The following is a 17,851-nucleotide window of genomic DNA, read 5'->3' as shown; positions in this document are numbered from 1 at the left end:
CCCAGCAATACCACTTCTAGGAATATACCCCGGAGAAGCAAAAAAGCATAGTCGAAATGACATCTGCACTTATATGTTCATCGCAACACTGTTTACAATAGCCAGAATCTGGAAAAAACCCGAGTGCCCGAGAACAGATGACTGGTTAAAGAAATTCTGGTATATCTATACAACGGAATACTATGCAGCTGTTAGAAAAAATGAAGTCATGAACTTTGCATATAAGTGGATCAACATGGAAAGTATCATTCTAAGTGAAATGAGTCAGAAAGACAGAGACAGACATAGAAAAATTGCACTCATCTGCGGAATATAAAACAACAGAGTAGGAGACTAATATTCAAGAATAGTAGAAATAAGTACCAGGAGATTGGCTCCATGGCTTGGAAGCTGGTCTCACATGCTGGGGAAAAAGGCAGCTCAGATAGAGAAGGGAACACCAAGGAAAATGTGTTTGGAGATCCTGCATGGGAAGGGAGATGTGTGCTGAAAGTAGACTAGAATCTGAACACAATGGCCACTCAATACCTCTATTGCAAATCACAACACCCAATTGGAGAGAGAGTTCAAAAGGGAATACTCTGCCACAGAGGCAGGGTGGGGTGGGGGGGAGATAGAATTGGGGGGTGGGAGGGATGCTGGGCTTATTGGTGGTAGAGAATGGGCACTGGTGGAGGGATGGGTTTGCAAACATTGTATGAGGGAAAAAACAAGGCCGCGTGTAAATCTGTATCTGTACCTTCATCGTGACTCACTAATTAAAGAATTAAAAAATTAAAAATAGGGAGGGGGAAGGATTTTCTCTCCCAGCACCTTCTTTCTACGGGGAAGATAGCAGCGGCAGCAGCACCAGCGCCCATGTGGCGTCCGCCATTTTCTAGGACTCACAACCCAGAGGTACTCTCTTTGTAGTGACGTGGCGCGCAAGAGATCATGGGATGGGGGTGTTACCGGCACGCCCTCAGCCCAGATGAGATCCAGAGCAGCCGAACATGACACGGCCCCTCTGCTCCTTAAAGACTACGATCCGGGAGGTTCTACTAACCCATTTTGGCACCCAGAGACTTATAGAAATGCATCTAGACTGTAAACTGAGCTGAAACAACAGAAATCCAAAACCGCGCGGCCACTGTTGCAGCCTATAATCTTCATTCCCAGCCATGGAAAACAAACTATCAAATGAAGCCTTTTCAGCAGGTTTGTTGGGGGAAAATTCCAAATAATAATAGTCAGTTCTCTGTTGAAATATTGAATGTATCCAAAGTATAGAGAGAATAAAGTGAAGATCATTGGCCACTGAGTTGTGGGAGGTGGGGGGGGAAGGGGGCAAATTGGGGTTCTTGGTGGGGGAACAGGGGCATCGGTGAAGGGATGGGGGTTTGATCATTATATGACTGAGCTTTAAACCTGAAATCTTTGTTTTTTGAGGTTTTTTTTTGCTTTTTTTGGGTCACATCTGGCGATGCACAGGGGTTACTCCTGGCTCTGCAGTCCTGGAATTACCCCTGGCCGTGCTCAGGGGACCATATGGGATGCTGGGATTTGAACCCGGGTCGGCCGCGTGCAAGGCAAACGCCCTACCCGCTGTGCTATCTCTCCAGCCCCAAACCTGAAATCTTTGTAACTTTTGTCATAGTGATTCAATAAAATAAAATTAAAAATAAATAAATAAATACATTTCTTTTCATCCAAAAATAAATAAAGAAATAAATAATAAAATAAAATACATTTTTCATTCACTTTCAATATCACACATTCAAGAGGTTCTGCAGATGCCACATATGTGAATCCTAGCTACCTTTGGTAGACTTCTCAGTACCCCCACATTGTCTTTCGAGAACTTTCTGGGAGGTTCAATTCCCTTAAAACTAGGGCATAAGTCTGACAAAAGAGACCTCTAGGACTAGAGAAATGAGAATGTAGCCTAGATCTTTTTAGTAAGTCTATCTGCAACTCTATTTCCTCTATTTTTCCTTAAAGGCTTTTATCTGAATAGGAATTTATAAAAATAGTTTATAAGAATTTTATCTGAATTTCTAGATTAAACCCATGTAAAGTCTTGATATGTAAAATGTTATAACTCACATCCATAATACTCGTTCCCTTCTATCAAGTTTATAGCTTCACACTTCCTTTGGTCGTGTTATATATTCTGGAGTATTATTTTTAGAAGTTTTGCTTTAGTTATAACTTAAAAAAAGAACCCTTTCCATATTTGCCCCACTCTACATTCAACCTTTGCATCAGATTCTTCTTTCTAATATTCTTTAAAATAATTTTAGGGTTTTTTTGGAGAGAAGGGTATGATATGGGTATAAATTTTAAAGAGAGTTGTAGTTATCGATTCTAATACTTTTGGAAAAATAATAATATAAGTCTTCTATAGCCTTTATTTTATTTCAAAGGACACATCTATTTATAATTATAGTATAGAATAAAGTCAAGCAAATTTACATTCATATAACATGTGTGAATATTTATGTACATTTTAAAAGGTGCAATTTTCATCAAAATCAAAATATAGAACTATCTTATTAACACAAGCTCTCTGTTATTATCTGTTATGAATACATTCTCATTCTCTCAACATATTTTTATATTATATATACTCAATTACATCAGTGCTGACATTTACCAGTTTGAATGTAGACTCTACAGCTTACCTTTCCAAGCATAATATAAATGTATTAAATATTTCCCCCACAAATATTGAAAACTCCACCAATGTCATGTTTGCTTTAATAGCAAACATAATTTAGAAAACAAAGATAAAAGCTGAGTTTTTTATTATTATGCTGATTTTTACTTTCTATTGGTATTTCTTTCTGATATTCTAAAAATCCTTCTTCTATCAGTTATTTTATGTTTCCAGAACTTCATTTACCTTTTAAAGTATGTGTGCTGGCAAGGAATAGTTAATTTTCCCTTCATCAGAATTTCATAATTCCCTCTTTATTCTTTAAGGGTATTTTTGTAGACTATAGAATTCTTGATTGACATTTAATTCCTTTTCAGTATTTAAAAACATAGTAACTCTTCCCTCTGATCTCAATTATTTCTAATGTGAAATCCATTATATTTAATTTTTCCTATTAACGGTCATCATTTTTCTTTTACTGAACTTGCAATTATTTCTTTCCCTTTAGTTTTCAGAAACTTGCAGATATTGTTTTCTGACATGGATTTCTTTAGATTCTCCTTTGTTCCCAAATTTGGACCTAGTGTCCCAAATATGTTTTTTGCAAAATTTGGGTGAGATTTCAGCTTTCCAAACATTCCTTTCAGCTTCCATTATTTTTCTCTATTCCTTTTGGAATTACAATGAATGTTAGACTTTTCATCCTATTAATCTCCAAGACTATTGATATTATTTTTAGCTTCTTTTTCTCTGTTATACATTTTGGGTAGCTTATTTGTTACATCTCCAAATTTCCTTATTTTATTCAATTGTTTGCACTCTGCTACTGATTTGAGTCATCTCTCATTCTTGAGAGACTGATGCAAAGTTCAGACTACTCATATGACCTGAAGGAAGAGGATTCATTATTGTACAGAAGGAATAAAAGTTCCAGTTATCTTCTTTAATCTGACCTACCTGTACCTGGTCATTTGTTAAGCAACAGGAAAGTGTATTTATTTTTGATTTTTTTTGTGCCTGTTAACTTTTTGAACAACCATTCTGATATAGAAAAAACAAAATTAACAGCCAAGAAAGTCCGTGATATCCTAGGTCTTGAGAATTCTGACTCTCAGTCTTCCTCTGTTCAATAAGTAATATGCATGTTTTAAATTGTTCTTAGGTAAGAGAAATAATGAGAACAAACTACTACCTTGTTGCAGAACTGATATTCTATAAAGACCTATCTTTTCTTTTAATGTACATATACTTTTAAAATTTTGACTGTTTCTCTGTATTAAAGAAATATTAATATGCAAAACTTTGTATCTTTTTTTCATTCTATCATTTTTCATGCATTACAATTACAGAAAAGGTACAGAATATGCAGCAATAGATATGTGATATAGTAATTTATCCCTACTGCTGCATATTCTGTACCTTTTCTGTAATTGTAATGCATGAAAATTATTTAAAAGTTGCACAATAATGCTACAATGAATACTAGGAGGAAGTGAAAAATTGCTTTGATAAAATGTTAAATGAAAATAACAATACAAATAAGAATACAGTTTTATTACTGCTGTCTAAAACATACACATGAAGGTGTGATATGTTTTGGAGAGTTGTAAAATTTCATGTCTAAAACTTACACAGTCACATAAATCAACAACTCTATCAGTAAAAATATAACAATGAAAAAAATCTTAAAAGTAAAATAAAAAATAACTGTTAAGTACAGAAATAATGAACGTTTAATTTATTTCACAAATATTTATTGAGTCTCTATTACATTCCTGGTACATTACTTTGTCACGGATATATAATTAAACTTTAACATGACAAAAATCCCCATTCTAAAGGTGCTCACTTTCCAAAAGAAGAAGAAAAAAAAATAGAAAATATATTTAGCTTGTTAAATGGTAAGTAAGAAAAGGAAAAGTGAAAAAGATGATATATAGGGTGGTAGGTACAATATAATTTAATTCATAAAATTTATTTTAGAAATATCAATTCACACATTTATAAATTTTTCCAACAAAATATTAATTTACAAAATATAACTACTACTCCACGATTATATAAAAATAAGTAGCACAGCAGGTAGGGCATTTGCCTGGCACGCAGGCCAACCTGGATTTGATTCCTCCACCCCTCTCGGAGAGTTCTGCAAGCTATCAAGAATATCTTGCCCTCAGGGAAGAGCCTGGCAAGCTATCCATGGAGTATTCTATATGCGCAAAACAGTAACAAGTCTCACAATGGAGACGTTACTGGTGCCCGCTCGAGCAAATCGGTGAGCAACAGGATGACAGTGAGAGTGACAGTGATTGTTTTTTTTAAAAAAAGTAAGAATAAGAACAGTTCAATTACTATTACATTAAGAATAATACTTCAATATGACCTAAAAATTCCACCTTGGAATGGTACATACAGATAATAAAACACTACTTAGCCATTAGATAATAGGAAGCCATTTAATTTGCGGATATATGGATGTATCTGAAGAGTCTAATGCAGAGCAAAGTTGTCACAGAGAGAGAGAGAGAGAGAGAGAGAGAGAGAGAGAGAGAGACTGACATAGAATGATCTCTCTCATATGCAGGATAAAAAGAAACAGTTGAGAAATAATAAATACCTGAAGGCAATAGAAACAAAAAGCATGAGAGTTGATCTTCAGTAAGAAATTTGCTCCTCGGGAAGGGAGGATAGGTTATGGAAAGGTACAATATGACAATGGTGAAAGGAAGTGGTCACTTTGGAGGAGAACAAACTGTTGAAAGGAGATAAACTTAGAAGCATGATAACTTATGAGCAACAGTATTGTAAACTACAGTACTTAAAGAGGAGGGGGAAAAAAGAAAGAAAAATGTACCTGCCATGGAGGAAGGCTGGGGGTGGGAGTGGTATGGGAAGGAAATTGGGGATATTTTTTTTCTTTTTTTTTTTTAAATAAAAATTTTATTTTATTAAATCACCGTGTGGAAGATTACAATGCTTTCAGGCTTAGGTCTCAGTTATACAATGCTGAAACAACAATCCCTTCACCAGTGCCCATATACCACCACCAAAAAAAAAAAAAACCCACACAGTACACCTCCCATCCCGCCCCCCCCCCTTACCGTGTAACTGATAAGTTTCATTTTACAGTCTGTTTACTTTGGTTACATTCAACATTTCAACACAAACCTCACTATTGTTGTTAGGAGTACCCCACTAGATTCAGACCTACTGTGCAGACAAATAAGGTCGCGTGGCCGCTACTGCGGCCGTGCGGTTTTGAATTTCTGTACTTTGACACAAAGTCCAGGGAGATTTCTTCCAGATAATGGATCATTGCAGGCTTGAAAACCCAATCTGTGGTCGTCTTAATATGGCGGACACCGCGCCCTTCATCCCCGGAGAGAAAGAGGCGAGAGAGACAAATACCTTTCCCCTCCTGGGCGGGCACGGGGCCGAGGCTTAGTTCTCAGGCTGGAGACATTCTGCGAGGAGTTGCCCATGCCGAAAGAGGTTTTCTTGGTCTGGATTCACGCTTGTGCAGCTGCGGAGAGGCCGCACGCCCGGGATCACATCTCAGCGGTGGCAAAATTGGGGATATTTTTAAGGGAAGTGGATACTAGTAAAGGGATTTGTGTTCGAACTGTGTAACTTTACTGTATAAATTTATAACTTTGTAGTTCATGGTGATTCAATAAAAATAAATATATATTTCCCATAGTCCTAGTATATAATCCTAATCAATCTGTTGTTGTACATAAAAATTAATAATGAATGCACTTGAATATTTATATAAATCTATTACCATATATAATTCACAGTATGTATAAGTTTATTTGTTCTCTGTCCCATGGGCTTGCATAACTTTTCTCCATTTCCTGTAAACTTTTGAAATAATTCTTCATATTTATGGTTTCCACTTCCTCAAATTTTCACTCTACTCCAATTTACACCTATACTTGAGTTAAATTACCACATCATTAAAAATTCTTTACCAAAAGCCTCTTGGAAATAATTTCTGTCATTACAAGCATTAGACACTACATTTTACATTTATAAGTATTTACATTTTATCTTTGAACTCATAACTTTTGGTACTGTTAGTTATGTCCACTTTTTAGAAAGACATCTCTCCTTGGTTTCTAATATTACACTTGACTTGATTTTCTTCTTGCCTCCATGGTCAGTCTCACTCATCCTCTTTTGTGAGTTTCTGATCCTCCACCTATCCTTTAAATGGAGAAATTTCTCAGAAACCTGCCCTCATTTCATACCATACAACCTCCCTAGGAGATCACGTCTGCTCCCGCAGTTCTGATCATCGCCTACTTAGGCTGTGCCTCCAGATTCCTCTCTTGAGTCCTTTTACCAACATACTTTTCTGATGATTAGACATCTGTGCCTGCATGTCTTCTGGGCATTTCCATCTGAAGTTCCCAAGGCCAGGCTCATCATCTCTCCCATTCAACCAAAATCTGCCAAAATCATCTCTTCTCCTGCAGTTTCTATCCTCAGTAAATGGCACCAACACATTTCTGATTCCTAGGCCAGAAAAACTGGCAACCTCTCTTTTATCTTACATATGCACGAAATCAGAAAGTTAAGTTGACTCAGTCTTGTATCAACTCTCAAATCTAATCATGCCTTTTCATTACTGTTATTACACTGATCCATTATCAGCTCTAGCCTAGGATATTGCAAAACCTTCCAAACAACTGTTCATTAGTAAGAGTAAGATCTCTCTAAAATGCCAATCTAATCATACCCTGTTCCTTTAAATTTATTAAACCTTTATACTTTTCAACTTTGCTCTTATAAGTAAGACGTGCAATGCTCACCTGAGTTTCACTGCAACCTACATCTTCAGTCATTTTATCCTTAGGAATTTCATACACGCATTATATTGGTCTTTGCCCATCCAAAAAGTAATATTTTTCTCATTTTCAGGCCTTCAAACACATTTTATTATTTCAACCATTATGGTCTAACTTTATTAATCTTTCAGTTTTCAGCATTAAAAACATGTATAAGGTAAGTCTCTTATCCTTAAAGATCAACTATTAAATGTCACAAGTATTATAAGTATAGTATGTTGAATTTGAATTCCCCCTATTGTGACAGATTCATATTTATTATCCCAGACACAGCACAAAATTAGATGCTCAATAAAAATGCATTAATTGAAAGATATAGTCTAATATTCTCCATATACTATATGGGAAGTCAATCAGACAAGTTATTCTTACATGCCCAGGACACAAAGAAATTGATATTCCCTATTTTTTTTATCCTTCCTTCAATCATTTTTATTCATGGAATAGAGAAGGTACAGTAAACTTTGTGTCAGGAAATGCTGGTCAATGTCATTGCTGAATAGATACATAAATAGCCTTGCTTAGCTTCTGCATATGTGAGGATACAAATACTCACTGTGTTATAATAGCAATTCCCAGCTGTGCTTAACATGTAACAATATCAGTTTTTGTCAATTAAAATGTTTATTAGATATAATTACAGAAATTTAATGCTACAGTTTTAACAATTGATAATCCTTAAGAAGTCTAATATGTAAAAATAATTACACTAAAATAAGAAGAAAATTTTTCACATTTTGTGACAAAGTAATTTATCTCAGGACAGAAGAGATTTGAGTGACATATTTGCCTAATAGCTTTTTAGTAGCTTCATTAGCTTATTTGATTTCCAAAACAAATGATCAGATCCATGATAAGGCCTGAAGACACTTTTGCTATGATATATTATAGTCCCTTAGTAAAAGTAAAGGATAATGTTTATTTCACCTTTATAGAGTAAAGAAAGTGTTTTTCCAACTTGGTATATATATTCCCAGAAGTTCGAGAGTTTTTTTCTTCTTTCTTTCTTTTTCTTTCTTTCTTTCTTTCTTTCTTTCTTTCTTTCTTTCTTTCTTTCTTTCTTTCTTTCTTTCTTTCTTTCTTTCTTTCTTTCTTTCTTTCTTTCTCTTTGTTTATTCTTTTTTTTAAATGCTGATTTGTTCTTTTTTTTAAAATTATATTGAATCACTGTGAGATAGTTACAAGCTTTCACGTTTGTGTTATAATCACACAATGATCAAACATCCATCCCTCCACCAGTGCACATTCCCCACCACCAATATCCCTGGTATACCCTCCCTTTTCCACCCTCCCCCTGCCGCCATGGCAGACAATATTCCCCATACTCTCTCTCTACTTTTGAGCATTATGGCTTGCAACACAGACACTGAGAGGTCATCATGTTTGGTCCATTATCTACTTTTGGCACGCATCTCCCATCCCGACTGATTCCTCCAGCCATCATTTTCTTAGTGATTTCTTTTCTATTCCATCTGCCTTCTCCCCTCCGCTCATGAAGCAGTCTTCCAGCTGTGGGGCAATCCTCCACAGTAGAAATGACATCTGTACCTATATATTCATTGCAGCACTGTTAATAATAGCCAAAATCTGGAAACAATCTGAGTACCCTAAACAGATGACTGGTTAAAGAAACTTTGGTACATCTACACAAGGGAATACTATGCAGCTTTTAGGAGAGGTGAAGTCATGAAATTTGCTTATAAATGGATAGACAAAGAATATCATGCTAAGTGAAATGAGTCAGAAAGATAGGGACAAATATAGAAGGACTGCACTCATTTGTGGAGTATAGAATAACATCACATGAGGCTGACACCCAAGGACAGTAGATACAAGGGCCAGGAGGATTGCCACATAGCTGGAAGCTCGAGTTTTTAATGTATATCAGGAGGTATGAACATTCCTAAGGCCAACTGACCTCTAAGAAAGGAAAAGATAAGCTACTTTGCTACTTTCCCTTTTGTTATGTTGTGTGTGTGTGTGTGTGTGTGTGAGAGAGAGAGAGAGAGAGAGAGAGAGAGAGAGAGAGAGAGAGAGAGAGATGGAGAGAGAAAAAGAGTGAGACAGAGAGGAGAAAAATAATCTTGGAAGGGGAAACAAACTAGATTCTCTGAAGATACTTTTTTTCTTTTTGGGTCACACCTGGCAATGCACAGGGGTTACTCCTGGCTCTGCACTCAGGAAGTATTCCTGGAGGTGCTCAGGGGACCATATGTGTTGCTGGGAATCGAAGCCGTATCTGCCACATGCAATACAAACACCCTACCCGCACTGCTATCACTCCAGCCCCTCTGAAAATACTCTTATACTGGCATCTGTAAGAAGTTTTCTAGCCTTAAATTAGGCAATTGACTAGAATCTTAAATTGTGATTGACTTTTTAGGACCTATAAAATCTAAAATTCTTATTGTCAATTATATATACTTCTCTGTCACCTTTGAAGAATAACAATCGAACCCAGGTTGGCCTCGTGAAAGGCAAGACTTTACCTCTTTCATGTGTTGGTAAACATTTAGATTGCTTCTATATCTTAACTACTAAAAATAAATGTCTTTGTGGACTTTTGTTTCTATGGGTTTTAGAGCATGGGGGGGAAATAAAAAGTGGAATAGTGATCTGCATGGCACTTATATTCTTAATTAATTGAAAACTCTTCATAGTAGCAATACCAATACACAAACCCAGCAACAATGAATGATAGTTTCTTTTCACATTCTGATAAACATCTGTTGCTTGTTTCTTGTTTCTCTGGAAAATATTTATTAATTATTTTTCTTTATTACCTTCCTTTTATTTTCTTTTATTTCCAGTGTCAGGAATCAAATTCAGGTCTTTACACATGGGAGGCATATGTCCTATCTCTGAGTCACACAATAGAAATTATTATAAGTATGAGGATTTGATTTTCATTTCCCTTGTAATTAATAACAAATAACTTTACATGTGACTACTGGTTATTGTATGATCCACTTTGTGTTCCAGGCTACTTGTCATAAACTAATTTCATACACACACACACACACACACACACACACATACTATGTGTGCATCACTGACTGTATCATTATATCACTGACATCCCGTTGCTCATCGATTTGCTTGAGCGGGCACCAGTAACGTCTCCATTGTGAGACTTGTTGTTACTGTTTTTGGCATATTAAATATGCCACAGGTAGCTTGCCAGGTTCTGCCTGCGGGCAAGTTACTCTCGGTAGCTTCTCAGACTCTCCAAGAGGGGCACAGGAATCGAACCCAAGTCGGCTGCATGCAATTCAAACACAGGCTTTCTAGTAAGATTTCAAATAAATTTACTTTATCTGTAATTTTACTGTAATAATAAAAATGCTTCAATTAGCTTTGGAGCAATGTTTGAAGTTTAGGAGCATAATACCATTTTGTTCTTTTTTCAATTTGTTCTTTTTTCTCAGGATTGCTTTGGCTACTCAAGATCCCTGGTGGATCCATAGAAATTTTAGTATATTTTTCTCCATTTCTGTGAAGAACACTGTTGAGATTTTGACAGAGATTATATTAATCTGTTAAATGTTTTAGATAAAATAATCCTCAATTTGTTCACTAGTAATGGAAGAATATTTAAAATTTACCTTTACAAAATGTGAGATTATGCACAGCAGATATTAAAAAAAATCTGACAAAGAGCAGACTTTCACTAAATGTCATTATCATCATCATCATCATTTAGCAATCCTTTTCAACTCTCCTTATTATTATTAAATCAATAGAACAAACAGAACTTTAACATCCCCCAAACCTCACAATTTCTCTGCAAAAACAACACAACAATCTAGCAAAGGAGCAGAAATATACTATAGTCTCCAATGTTCTTACAGATTATTATGCAATATTTATGTTTAGACTGGGAAAAATTAACTATGCTTCCAAAGATACCATTATAAATACAAACAGGACAGAAAATTTATGGGAAAAATCGACATGCCTTCATTCATAAGAATATTTTGGTCATTCCAAATATGACATTATATTCTCTGTCCCAAAATTCTAAAATAATAATACCCAGAAACCACAAAATAGCCTATGAAAACTAATTAATTAATTCTTTTTAGTGCCAATGAGGCTGAGTCCTAAACAATCAGAAAATAAGTTGGGTTCTGGGCCAAACTATTCGACTAGAAGAAAGTTCCATCTGTGGATGACTTACCATTTTGGTCTGCTGGTAGATTTCACCATAGGCGCCATCCCATCTCTATAAAGACTCTTGGTTTTGCTAAAGTTAACAATGTTGAAAATGACTCTCTGAAAATAGAGAAAAGATAATTTTTATCAGAAGACTATGCCATACAAATTGCAACTCCTTTAAAGCTAGAAATGGAAACAACAAGCAAAGTTAAAGAAAACGATAGAGACTAGTTGCAACAGTATAATAAGGATAAATAGTACCAGTGGAAAGTCAATGTTTTTTTGTGTCATTTTAACATATTAATGAATAAATAGACTCTAGAACTTAAAATCTTGCATCTTAAACCAACTCATCTGCTCTCAAATTATGTGACTTGCCAAGTTACTAGAGCTTCCATTGTTTCCTCTTCTGAAAATAACAAGACAGTGTATATATAATAACTATTAGGACATTAGTGAATGCTAAATGTCTAAGTTTCAGCTGTAAGTGATTTTGCCCTCTATCTAGGCTGATCTCAAATTTGCATGCGAGTGAATGCTATGATTGTTAGAACAATGTAGCATACATGAAGCACTTGAAGTTCAAAAAAACTAGATAATAACTGACTATAATATTGAAGTTAAAAATTTTACAACTATTTTATATTTCTTTGACTACAATGGAGGATATATAACCTCTTCTCCCTTCCACTTATTATGCTCTGCTAGGGGTCAGGGCATTGGGCTCTACTTCAATTTCAGCACCAGATCCTAGAAACCCAGGTACTTCGGTGATTTCCCATTTTTGCATACTAAAATGGTGAAGCAGGGCATTAACACCTTTCCAGTTAATAAGTATAGTCAAAGGACTTAGACCTTTATGAAGAAAATAGGAGTAAGCATGAGAATAGTAAAGATGAGATTGGGAAATAGAAGACACTAATTGGCAACTGAAATAGTACAAAGGAGAGGGGGTGAAGTCAGAATAGTTGATTAAAAGGAAGATTTCTGGAGGTTACCATTAAGTGTGCTCTTCTCTCCAGAAATAGTAGCACTGTTGTCCCGTTTGTTCATAGATTTGCTCGAGCGGGAACCAGTAACATGTCCATTGTGAGACTTGTTGTTACTATTTTTGGCATATCCAATAGGACATGGGTAGCTTGCCTGGCTCTACCTTGCAGGCGGGATACTATGGGTAGCTTGCAGGGCTCTCTGAGAGGGATGGAGGAATCAGAACCCGGGTCAGCAGCATACAAGGCAAATGCCCGACCCGCTGTGCTATCGCTCCAGTCCTTCAGAAATAGTAAAGAGATAAATGCACCAAATTTACATATTATTTTATTTAAAAATATTTTTATTTAAAACTATTATGTGAGGTAGAATATGATATCAATTGACAGGAACTTAATAATTTCTAATTTGACTCTTCTATTGTTATAATATAAACACTAACAGTTCCATTTTAACAGATATCAAAACAAACTCAAAGAAATTCACTAACCTAAAGACATGTTACCAATTGATGGAATGCTGATATTTGAATTCAGGGAACATAAATATAAGAAATCTGTATGATTTTAACCCTTGAATTAATCACCAAAATCTTAGAACTCTAATAGATCTGTTTGCGAAATAAGGGCAAAAATAAAAATAATCGTAACATCAAAAACCTTTAAAGTTTTATGTAATAAAAATTAAAATAACAAAACCATCTCATTTCCCCTCATATTTAATAATACCATAAAGTGCTTTGCTCTTTAAAATTAGTTCTTAGGAATGACGTGTGTTTCCCCTTCTCCTCAGAGACATAGCTATTGACCCTGTTTCCAGGCATTTCAGTTCCAGACATTCCTTTTGATCATAATATTAAGTCATCAAGAGTATCCAAGGCTGTTACATTATTAATAACCCAAACCTACCTGATGTCAATTCAATTACTTCTCCAAAGGCCTTGGCTACTCTCTGATTGAAGGAAATCAATATCAATGGGACAAACGCCCTTTGAACCTCACATGGATTAATTCCTATTTTTCTTCTGCGATACTAAGTGTCAGATCCATTTCCAGTCACCTGGAAGTCATGTCGTAGTTTTAGGATCAATATTAATGCTAACTATGGGGGGAAATGTAATGTAAAAATGTGTAAATGTGAGTCAGAAATAAATAAAAGCAAACCAATTATTCATTACTAATATCTTACTACAAAACAGAAAATGTCTCAGGAATTTAAAATATGGTATATTATTTAACCCTCTCATCTATAAATAAAAGCTGTTTATTTTAGACAATTTTACACAAGGGGAAACTGAAACTAATGAATGCTAATTCCCTCAACTCAAATCCCTGAACTATTAACTGGTAGAGTTAGGACTTAAAATATCAAGTGCTTTTAACATAAAGATTATACTTTGTGTGTGACCTATATTACTTAATGTAAATTAACACCATCTCTTACCATTACCCACCTATGCATGTGCTTAAAAAAAAGTGTTTTCAATCTATTTAGGAAGGCAGTTTATGGTTATGAGAATCAAAGACATTTGGGAGTAGGAAATGCAGGAAATATTAGTTTTATATATTTTATACTTATTGTTTATATACTCAAAATGCATCACAAGAAATGGTAGTAACTTCTTCAATTTCATTTGTGATCTTATTTCCATGACTTTTTTTTTTCCACAAATCTTATTAGGGGTTAGTCAATCTTGTTTATATAAATATATATATTTTCTTGCGTCACACCCGGTTGATGCTCAGGGGTTACTCCTGGCTCTGAGCTCAGAAATTACCCCTGGTGGTGCTCAGGGGACCATATGGGATGCTGGGAATCGTACCCAGGTCAGCCATGTGCAAGGCAAATGCCCTACCTGCCATGCTATTGCTCCAGCCCCTTGTTTATACTTTCAAAGAAACAGCTCTATGTTCCATGATTTTATGTATAGTATTTTTAATTCACTTATTTCAGATCTAATTTATATTGTTTTGGTTGTTTTCCTACTGAATTTAGGTTTCATTTGTCATTGTTTTTCTAGTCCCTTAATGTGAGGTTAGATTGTTTATTTGAGTGTCTTTTTCCTAATATAAACCTGTACAAATATGAATTTCATTCCCAGAACTGTTTTCTGTGTGTTCCACATGTCCTAATAACTCATGTCTTCATTTTCATCTCTAAGAACTCTTCTATTTCTCGGGGCTGGAGTGATAGCATAGCGGTAGGGCGTTTGCCTTGCACGCAGCCGACCCGGGTTCAAATCCCAGCATCCCATATGGTCCCCTGAGCACCGCCAGGAGTGATTCCTGAGTGCAGAGCCAGGAGTAATCCCTGTGCATCGCCAGGTGTGACCCAAAAACCAAAAAAAAAAAAAAAAAAAAAACAAAAAAAAAAAAACTCTTCTATTTCTCATTGACCTAATAGTATTTAATTAGCATGAAGTTTAGAACAGTTTAAGTTTGTTTAGTTGACAGAAAAATCCACAGAGAATTAAAAACTTTGTTATAAAAATTGCCAACACTAAGGATTTCCACTATTATTAAAAACAGAGCTACCGAAAGTATCTAGCCCGCACAGCAGAGCCTGGCAAGCTACCTGTGGTGTATTCAATATGCCAAAAACAGTAACAAGTCTCACAATAGAGACGTTACTGGTGCCTGCTTGAGCAAATAGATGAGCAACAGGATGACAGTGACAGAAACAGTACCAAAATTCTTAACCATAGGAATTATGGAAGAAGAATAAATTGAAGGAATATAAATAAAAAACATGTAAAATTATCAGTTGAAGACAATCTGATAATATACATAGAAACCTACAAAGACCAGTAAAAGTCTCTTGGAAATAATAAAACAATGGAGTAAAGTTGCAGACTATAAAATCAATATAAAAAATTTGCTTCATTTTTATATTCAAAAATGAAGAGAAGAAATCTAAACAAAATTAAAATTGCATTTAAAAAATCAAGTAATCTCTTTAGTTAACTAAGGAGGAATATATATTTCCATATTTGAATCTATGTGGAAAACTATAGGTTACTGCTGATGAAATTAGAGACAGGTAATAAAAATACTCCATGGGTACATTGGTGGTGATGGGATGCAGCAACTGTGCATACCAATTCCATAAACTTTTACACTATTATAAAAAAGATAATTAAATAAGAACTGAACAACAAAAATGCACTATAGTAATCAAAAAGAGTGTGGTACTTAAATAAAAATGTACTCTCTGATGAAAGCAAAAGAATTGAGAATCAATAAACCTTCACACAAAGTAATTTCTGACAATGGAGACAACATAAAATGAAGTAAGTAAAGATTCTTCAACAATAGTTCTGGGAAAGCTGGTTAGCTACATGAAAAAGAATTATATGGATCACTAACTTACACTATACAAAAAATTACTTTAAAGCAAATTTAGTAATTAGATGTCAGAGTTGAAGCATAAAAGACCAACAAGAAAACATAGGCAAAACATTCATGATGGGGGCCAGAGAGATACACCATATGATCCCTGAGCCATCCAGAAGTGATCCCTGAGCACAGAGTCCTGATCACTGCCAGATGTGGCCCCAAAACAAAAGCAAAATCAAAACCCAAAACAAAAAACAACAACAAAATAAAAAATTCAAAATGCTCTGTGATGTTGGCTTTAGTGATTCAACTTCATAGGAAACGAAAACAAATGGGACTGCATCAAACTTAAAAAGATGGGGAGAAAGGGACTCTTCTTCACTGCTGGTGGGAATACTGACTTGTTCAGCCTCTTTGGAAAACTATATGGACAATTCTCAAAAAATTAGAAATTGAGCTCCCATTTGACCCAGCAATACCACTCCTGGGAATATACCCCAGAGAGGCAAAAAGGTATAGTAGAAATGACATCTGCTGTTCTATGTTCATTGCAGCACTGTTTACAATATTGTTTGGAGAGTCTCTCCCCTAAAGTCAGACCTGCTGAAAAGGAAGCATTAGATAATTTGTTTTCCATTGCTGAGGATGAAGAGGTATGCGGTCGAGTGACCACACTTAGCAGCCTCTCAGTTTTGGGTTTCTGTATTTTAGTATTTTGGTAACTAAGTCCAGAGAGATATCTGCCAGAAGTTGCATCGTTGCCAACTTGTACTTCTCAGTTACATTATATTCCACATATGAGTGCAATCTTTCTATGTCTGTCTCTTTCTTTCTGACTCATTTCACTCAACATGATACTTTCCATGTTGATCCATTTATATGCAAATTTCATGACTTCATGTTTTCTGACAGCTACATAGTATTCCATTGTATTCCATTTAAAAATATTTTTTTAAAAAGGTATTCACTACAAACAGAAACTATAACTAAAACAAATGGACATCTGACTGAATGGGAGAACAATTTGTGCAACATACAAAATACTATCATTCATGTTCAGTGGTGTAGCATTTGACTGCAAAAAATTAATATTCAGAGATTCTCCCCTGTCTGAAACTCCAAGCATGTATGTGAGCTAGGAATTCCACTTTTTTGTCCTCCATGTCCTATATGCCCCAAAGCCAGGGGTCAGTCTCAGGTCCAACTACCCTCTAAATCCTAGCTACTCTCCACAAAATTACTACTATATCCATTCTCATATTGGCAGCATGTGGGATGTGGCACTCATATTTCTCAAGGAGTATACAGCCATACATCAGTTAGCTCAATGGAATGACTAGTTGACAGTTCCCTGATTATACTCAAATAATACTACATGGTAAGGAAAAAAATCTGAATAGCAGATGTTTTGTCAGTAGATGACACTATTACAAACAACTGATCAGTACTCAAGTAACTGAGAATCTTAAGTTCCACCGTTAACACCCACAAAACTTGAAGAACAGTGGGAAAACTGAGGAACTCAATTGCTATCAAGAATAGGGAAAGAAACTCAGGCAAGTACCCACACCCATAAAAAATCTTGACAAGGATCTAAAATCAGCACTCACTGCACTGGCAATAGAAATTAAGTGAGTACTTATCAGCAAAATTAAGCAATAACTGGACTGGAAATTTAACCAAATCAAAGAATAACTGTTTCAGATGATGATAGGAGAGATCCATACAAATGGAATTGAAGGAGCTAAAGAACACACTAGGTGGGGCTGGAGCGGCATAGTACAGCAGGTAGGGTGTTTGCCTTGCACAAAGCAGATGTGGTTCAATCTCTGACATCCCATACGGTCCCCTGAGCAATTCCAGGAGTGATTCCTGAG

The 17,851-nt window shown here is 35.5% G+C and overlaps 1 protein-coding gene across 1 annotated transcript in view; it reads right to left on the bottom strand.

The window, feature by feature from the left end:
* The window catches only part of AGBL4 (AGBL carboxypeptidase 4), a 1,336,770-nt gene that overhangs the window by 771,752 nt on the left and 547,167 nt on the right, over nt 1–17,851 (bottom strand). The window contains exon 4 of the mRNA XM_004607339.2: nt 11,672–11,766. Within this exon, the coding sequence (XP_004607396.2) occupies nt 11,672–11,766 (95 nt within the window). The remainder of the gene's footprint in view (nt 1–11,671; nt 11,767–17,851) is intronic.

This window comes from Sorex araneus, chromosome 5 (genome assembly GCF_027595985.1).
Source record: "Sorex araneus isolate mSorAra2 chromosome 5, mSorAra2.pri, whole genome shotgun sequence".
NCBI classification, from domain to species: domain Eukaryota; kingdom Metazoa; phylum Chordata; class Mammalia; order Eulipotyphla; family Soricidae; genus Sorex; species Sorex araneus.
Note: the sequence above shows the minus strand (reverse complement) of the source record. Positions and strands in the feature narration are given on the sequence as shown.